This window comes from Poecile atricapillus, chromosome 30 (genome assembly GCF_030490865.1).
Source record: "Poecile atricapillus isolate bPoeAtr1 chromosome 30, bPoeAtr1.hap1, whole genome shotgun sequence".
Lineage (NCBI taxonomy): Eukaryota > Metazoa > Chordata > Aves > Passeriformes > Paridae > Poecile > Poecile atricapillus.
In genome coordinates, this window is record NC_081278.1 from 3,875,096 (window position 1) to 3,882,595 (window position 7,500).

A 7,500-nucleotide genomic window follows, 5' to 3' on the forward strand; every position below is an offset into this window, starting at 1 on the left:
CGGCGGGTAGACCTGCTGTCGGTTGGCCGCCGGGTAGACCTGCTGTCGGCCGGGGGCCGGGTAGAACTGCTGTCGTCCCCCCCGGCAGCTGGGTAGACCTGCTGTCGGCCGGGGGCTGGGTAGACCTGCTGTCGTCCGCCCGGCAGCTGGGTAGACCTGCTGTCGGCCGTTGGCCGGGCGGCTGCCGGGTAGACCTGCTGTCGGTCGGCGGGCAGCTGGGTAGACCTGCTGTCGGCCTGCCGCTGGGTTGACCTGCTGTCGGCCGCCGGGCGGCTGCCGCTGGGTAGACCTGTTGTCCGCCTGCCGCTGGGTAGACCTGCTGTCGGCCGGCTGCTGGGTAGACCTGCTGTCGGCCGGCGGCCGGGTAGACCTGCTGTCGGCCTGCCGCCGGGTAGACCTGCTGTCGGGCGTCTGGGTAGACCTGCTGTCGGCCGTCGGCCGGGTAGACCTGCTGTCGGCCGCCGGGCGGCTGCCGGGTAGACCTGCTGTCGGCCGGCCGCCGGGTAGACCTGCTGTCGGCCGTCGGCCGGGTAGACCTGCTGTCGGCCGGCGGGCGGCTGCCGGTAGACCTGCTGTCGTCCCCCGGGCAGCTGGGTAGACCTGCTGTCGTCCCCCGGGCAGCTGGGTAGACCTGTTGTCGGCCTGCCGCTGGGTTGACCTGCTGTCGGCCGGCCGGCGGCCGGGTAGACCTGCTGTCGGCCGCCGGGCGGCTGCCGCTGGGTAGACCTGTTGTCCGCCTGCCGCTGGGTAGACCTGCTGTCGGCCGCCGGGCGGCTGCCGGGTAGACCTGCTGTCGGCCGGCCGCCGGGTAGACCTGCTGTCGGCCGTCGGCCGGGTAGACCTGCTGTCGGCCGGCGGGCGGCTGCCGGGTAGACCTGCTGTCGTCCCCGGGCAGCTGGGTAGACCTGCTGTCGGCCGCCGGGCGGCTGCCGCTGGGTAGACCTGCTGTCGGCCGGCCGGCTGGGTAGACCTGCTGTCGGCCGTCGGCCGGGTAGACCTGCTGTCGGCCGGCCGGCGGGTAGACCTGCTGTCGGTTGGCCGCCGGGTAGACCTGCTGTCGGCCGGGGGCCGGGTAGACCTGCTGTCGTCCCCCCCGGCAGCTGGGTAGACCTGCTGTCGGCCGGGGGCTGGGTAGACCTGCTGTCGGCCGGCCGGCAGCTGGGTAGACCTGCTGTCGGCCGTTGGCCGGGCGGCTGCCGGGTAGACCTGCTGTCGGTCGGCGGGCAGCTGGGTAGACCTGCTGTCGGCCTGCCGCTGGGTTGACCTGCTGTCGGCCGCCGGGCGGCTGCCGCTGGGTAGACCTGTTGTCCGCCTGCCGCTGGGTAGACCTGCTGTCGGCCGCCGGGCGGCTGCCGGGTAGACCTGCTGTCGGCCGGCTGCTGGGTAGACCTGCTGTCGGCCGGCGGGCGGCGGCCGGGTAGACCTGCTGTCGGCCTGCCGGCGGCCGGGTAGACCTGCTGTCGGGCGTCTGGGTAGACCTGCTGTCGGCCGTCGGCCGGGTAGACCTGCTGTCGGCCGCCGGGCGGCTGCCGGGTAGACCTGCTGTCGGCCGGCCGCCGGGTAGACCTGCTGTCGGCCGTCGGCCGGGTAGACCTGCTGTCGGCCGGCGGGCGGCTGCCGGGTAGACCTGCTGTCGTCCCCCGGGCAGCTGGGTAGACCTGCTGTCGTCCCCCGGGCAGCTGGGTAGACCTGTTGTCGGCCTGCCGCTGGGTTGACCTGCTGTCGGCCGGCCGGCGGCCGGCTAGACCTGCTGTCGGCCGCCGGGCGGCTGCCGCTGGGTAGACCTGCTGTCGGCCGCCGGGCGGCTGCCGGGTAGACCTGCTGTCGGCCGGCCGGCGGCCGGGTAGACCTGCTGTCGGCCGGCGGGCGGCTGCCGGGTAGACCTGCTGTCGTCCCCCGGGCAGCTGGGTAGACCTGCTGTCGGCCGCCGGGCGGCTGCCGGGTAGACCTGCTGTCGGCCTGCCGCTGGGTAGACCTGCTGTCGTCCCCCGGGCAGCTGGGTAGACCTGCTGTCGGCCGGCCGCTGGTTTGACCTGCTGTCAGCCGGCGGGCCGCCGTGCGATGCGTCGAGCGGCTCTCCCCTATCGGCCTGAGCCCCTCGCCGCCTTCGCTTCTCCCCGAGAGGGAGGGAGGGAGGGAGGGAGAGGGCCTTCGGAAGCCGGCGGCGCTCCCTCCCCCGTCCGGGTCCGAGCAGATGGCGGCCCGGCTTCCACCTCGCTTTCTGCTTGGCTGGCTCGATCAGCGGGGCTGCCGTCTGCCTGCAGGCTTCAGTGGGGCCGGCCGGGGGCGAGCGGGAAGGAAGGCGCCGTCGGAGCGAAAGCCTCCGAGAGAGAGCCGGCGAGAAAGCTTCCTCGGAAAGGGAGGGCGCCGAGCCTCAAGCTGCCGGCGGCCCCGTCGGCCCGCTCCTCAGCCCCCGCAGGCGTTGTCGCCGTGCCGAGCGGCCGGCCGCTTGGGGAGCCGCCTGGGGCGTGGGTGGGTCGGGGCCACCGCCGTCGGCCCCAGCTGTCGCCCAGCAGGGGGGCGGGGAAAGCCCGGAAGGCGGTGCCAGGCAGGGTGACGTCGCAGGGCGGGGCCGCCCGGCAAGCGTCGCCGACCGGGGGCGGGGAAAAGCCCAGAAGGCGGTGCGCCGCGGGAGCCGGCGGCGAAGGGCGGTTCCGTGCCGGGCCCGCACGAGGCGGGCCCGGGGCCGACGACCTCCGCGGACCGCCGGAGAGCCGGCATGAGCAGGCGGCCGCCCGCCCGCCGCCTCTGCCGGCGATTCGAGTCCAGTGACGCGGGGGGCCGGCGGCTTCCAGCCGCGTCCCACCGCACGCTTCCGCCTGCTTCCATTCTCCCGCTGTCCGCCCCGAGGTGCGGCTTGCTGGCTGGTGCCGTGTCTCTGCTCCCCGCGGGGTGGGGACGCCCCGTTGCCGGTCGAGCGCGTCGGCGGGCCGGGCGCGGGCCGCGGGCTGCCCGTCGGCTCGGCTGGGAGGCGTCTGGCCGCGCAGGCAGGAAAAGAAATCCGATGGGCCGAGAATTTTTGATCCCGGCGAAGCGTTCCTGTGCCACCCCGACACAAGAGCCGTCCTTTCGGGAAAAGACAAAAGAAGAAGGGAAGGGGTGGGTGCGCGTGTGTCTGTGGGTGCGGGCGTGTGCGCGTGCCCGCGTGCGTGAAAAGAAACCAAAGAAAGAGACGGTCAGAAATACGCCTCGGCCTAGAGAACGGGAATATCGGGCGGGACGGGGCTGCCGGAGCTATCCGACGGCCGAGGGGCGCACAGGTCTCCCGGCTCCGGGGCCGGCGGACGCCGCCGGGCACGTCGTCAGAAGCCGCAGGGGCGGCCGGCGTGGAGCCGGCCGACAGGGCTACCCTGGTGGCGGGCGGGACCCACCCGGGAGGTTGGGTTCACCGAGGGCCGGGGCCGGGGCCGGGGCCGGGGCCGGGGCTGGCCAACAGGTCTAGCCCAGGGGCGGGCAGGCGGGCGTCCCCGGGAGGCCGGGTCCGCCCAGGGCCGGGGCCGGGGCCGGGGCCGGCCGACAGGCCTGGTCCGGTGGCGGGACACGAGGCAAACTTCAGAGGGGTACCCTTGTCCCCCAGGCGGGGTAGACCTGTGGTCCCCAACCGGGGTAGACCTGCTGTCCGCGGTCGCGGTAGACCTGCTGTCCCTGGCCGGGGTCGACCTGCTGCCCGTGGTTGGGGTAGACCTGCTGTCCGCGGCCGGGGTCGACCTGCTGTCCCCGGCCGAGGTAGACCTGCTGTCCCTGGACGGGGTAGACCTGTTGTCCCCCCGGCCGGGGTAGACCTGATGTCCCTGGACGGGGTAGACCTGTTGTCCCGCGGTCGGGGTAGACCTGTTGTCCCCCCGGCCGGGGTAGACCTGCTGTCCCTGGACAGGGTAGACCTGTTGTCCCCGGCCGGGGTAGACCTGATGTCCCCGGCCGAGGTAGACCTGCTGTCCCTGGACGGGGTAGACCTGTTGTCCCCCCGGCCGGGGTAGACCTGATGTCCCTGGACGGGGTAGACCTGTTGTCCGCGGCCGGGGTAGACCTGCTGTCCGCGGTCGCGGTAGACCTGCTGTCCCCCGGCCGGGGTAGACCTGCTGTCTGCGGTCGCGGTAGACCTGCTGTCCCCGGCCGGGGTAGACCTGCTGTCCCTGGACGGGGTAGACCTGTTGTCCCGCGGTCGGGGTAGACCTGATGTCCCTGGACGGGGTAGACCTGTTGTCCGCGGCCCGGGTAGACCCGCTGTCCAAGGTCGCGGTAGACCTGCTGACCGCGGCCCGGGTAGACCTGTTGTCCCTGGACGGGGTAGACCTGTTGTCCGCGGCCGGGGTAGACCTGCTGTCCGCGGTCGCGGTAGACCTGCTGTCCCCCGGCCGGGGTAGACCTGCTGTCCGCGGTCGCGGTAGACCTGCTGTCCCCCGGCCGGGGTAGACCTGCTGTCTGCGGTCGCGGTAGACCTGCTGTCCCCGGCCGGGGTAGACCTGCTGTCCCTGGACGGGGTAGACCTGTTGTCCCGCGGTCGGGGTAGACCTGATGTCCCTGGACGGGGTAGACCTGTTGTCCGCGGCCCGGGTAGACCCGCTGTCCAAGGTCGCGGTAGACCTGCTGACCGCGGCCCGGGTAGACCTGTTGTCCCTGGACGGGGTAGACCTGTTGTCCGCGGCCGGGGTAGACCTGCTGTCCGCGGTCGCGGTAGACCTGCTGTCCCCCGGCCGGGGTAGACCTGCTGTCTGCGGTCGCGGTAGACCTGCTGTCCCCGGCCGGGGTAGACCTGCTGTCCCTGGACGGGGTAGACCTGATGTCCCTGGACGGGGTAGACCTGTTGTCCGCGGCCCGGGTAGACCCGCTGTCCACGGTCGCGGTAGACCTGTTGTCCGCGGCCGGGGTAGACCTGCCGTCCGCGGTCGCGGTAGACCTGCTGTCCCCCGGCCGGGGTAGACCTGCTGTCCCCGGCCGGGGTAGACCTGCTGTCCGCGGTCGCGGTAGACCTGCTGTCCCCGGCCGGGATAGACCTGATGTCCCTGGACGGGGTAGACCTGCTGTCCCTGGACGGGGTAGACCCGCTGTCCCCCGGCCGGGATAGACCTGCTGTCCTTGGTCGGGGTAGACCGGCTGTCCCCGGCCGGGATAGACCTGCTGTCCCCGGCCCGGGTAGACCTGTTGTCCGCGGTCGCGGTAGACCTGTTGTCCGCGGTCGCGGTAGACCTGTTGTCCGCGGCCCGGGTAGACCTGTTGTCCGCGGTCGCGGTAGACCTGTTGTCCGCGGCCCGGGTAGACCTGTTGTCCGCTGTCGCGGTAGACCTGTTGTCCGCGGCCCGGGTAGACCTGTTGTCCGCGGTCGCGGTAGACCTGCTGTCCCCCGGCCGGGGTAGACCTGCTGTCTGCGGCCGGGGTAGACCTGCTGTCCGCGGTCGCGGTAGACCTGCTGTCCCCGGCCGGGATAGACCTGATGTCCCTGGACGGGGTAGACCTGCTGTCCCTGGACGGGGTAGACCTGCTGTCCCCCGGCCGGGATAGACCTGCTGTCCTTGGTCGGGGTAGACCGGCTGTCCCCGGCCGGGGTGGAGCTGATGTCCCTGGACGGGGTAGACCTGTTGTCCGCGGTCGGGGTAGACCTGCTGTCCGCGGCCGGGGTAGACCTGCTGTCCGCGGTCGCGGTAGACCTGCTGTCCCCGGCCGGGATAGACCTGATGTCCCTGGACGGGGTAGACCTGCTGTCCCCCGGCCGGGATAGACCTGCTGTCCTTGGTCGGGGTAGACCTGCTGTCCCCCGCCGGGGTAGAGCTGATGTCCCAGGAAGGGGTAGACCTGCTGTCCCCCGGCCGGGGTAGACCTGCTGTCCGCGGCCCGGGTAGACCTGTTGTCCGCGGTCGCGGTAGACCTGTTGTCCGAAGCCCGGGTAGACCTGTTGTCCGCGGTCGCGGTAGACCTGTTGTCCGCGGCCCGGGTAGACCTGTTGTCCGCGGTCGCGGTAGACCTGCTGTCCCCCGGCCGGGGTAGACCTGCTGTCTGCGGCCGGGGTAGACCTGCTGTCCGCGGTCGCGGTAGACCTGCTGTCCCCGGCCGGGATAGACCTGATGTCCCTGGACGGGGTAGACCTGCTGTCCCTGGACGGGGTAGACCTGCTGTCCCCCGGCCGGGATAGACCTGCTGTCCTTGGTCGGGGTAGACCGGCTGTCCCCGGCCGGGGTGGAGCTGATGTCCCTGGACGGGGTAGACCTGTTGTCCCGCGGTCGGGGTAGACCTGTTGTCCGCGGTCGGGGTAGACCTGCTGTCCGCGGCCCGGGTAGACCTGTTGTCCGCGGTCGCGGTAGACCTGTTGTCCGCGGCCCGGGTAGACCTGTTGTCCGCGGTCGCGGTAGACCTGTTGTCCGCGGCCCGGGTAGACCTGTTGTCCGCGGTCGCGGTAGACCTGTTGTCCGCGGCCCGGGTAGACCTGTTGTCCGCGGTCGCGGTAGACCTGTTGTCCGCGGCCCGGGTAGACCTGTTGTCGGCGCCGGCGCTGGAAGTTCACCAAGGGGTCGCTGTTTTCAGCTGCCTCCAGTTACGTCAAGCTAGGAGGCGGCTAGCGCCACCGCTTTGCCCCGGTCACGTACGCTACGTTCACTTGCAGCGAGGGCGGCCTCGGACACATATCTCCGTATTACGGGAGCGAGGTGACGGGCCGTCTCCCCCAGGCTGTTACCGTGCCTGTGTCCTCCGAGGCGGAGCTACGGGCCGGCCGCCCGGCCGGTCGCCGGCGCCAAGCTCAGAGAGAAACCGAAAGGGAGAGCGCCGGCAAGGGAGGCCCAAGCACCGAGAGGGTTGCCGCCTCGGCGGGACGAGTCGCGGGGCTCGTCCTGCTTCCCGTACCTATCCATCGTGCCGATGGGCCAGCTTCGTTTGCGAGGCCGCGGAAGCGCGCTACTGCTGCCAGAGAGAGAGAGAGTGTGCTGCCTAGGCGGGTCGAGTCGCGGGGCTCGTCCCGCTTCCCGTGCTACCCATCGTGCCCGATGGGCCCAGCTTGTTCCGGTGAGGCCGAGGAAAGCGTGCCGCTGCTGCCAGAGAGAGAAAGCCGCTCGGGCGGCCGAGGCGAGAAGGGAAAAGGGTGTGGAGGAGGCAGAGAAGCCGCAGGCCGGGTCCCCCCCGCTCTGGTCGTGCTGCTGCCGATTCCGGTCCAGTCCCGCCTCCCTCCCCCCCCCCACCCCAACCCTGGGGTGGGGAAAAACCGAACGCTGGTGGCTGGCGGGCGAGGCGGCGGCGCCTCGTCCCCCTCATGTGCTCGGCCTTAAGCCGGGGCCCCCCTCGGCGGGGTGCGGTTTTTTTCGGCTGTCGGTCTCGGTGGGGCACGGTGGCCGGCAGCCGCGGGCAGACGTCGGCCGGGGGCGCCTCTGTCGTTGTTCGAGCCCCGTACGAGGCTTTACCCCCCGCCCCGGCCCTTCCCCGAGAGTCCCGAAGACCGGGTTGCCCGGTCGGCCGAGGCTGGCGGCGCCCCGTTCCCCGCTCCCGACCCGCTGTTGCCAGGTGTGAGAGAGCCGT

General features: G+C 72.1%; 1 protein-coding gene across 1 annotated transcript in view; it reads right to left on the minus strand.

Moving 5' to 3' along the window:
- The window catches only part of LOC131589818 (collagen alpha-1(I) chain-like), a 12,828-nt gene that overhangs the window by 4,337 nt on the left and 991 nt on the right, over positions 1–7,500 (minus strand). The window contains exons 2-6 of the mRNA XM_058859594.1: positions 7,173–7,500; positions 3,390–3,588; positions 2,374–3,066; positions 2,214–2,321; positions 2,011–2,113 (exon numbers count right to left, since the gene is read on the minus strand). The exon at positions 7,173–7,500 is cut by the window's right edge and continues 528 nt beyond it. Coding sequence (XP_058715577.1) covers positions 2,011–2,113; positions 2,214–2,321; positions 2,374–3,066; positions 3,390–3,588; positions 7,173–7,500 — 1,431 coding nt within the window. The remainder of the gene's footprint in view (positions 1–2,010; positions 2,114–2,213; positions 2,322–2,373; positions 3,067–3,389; positions 3,589–7,172) is intronic.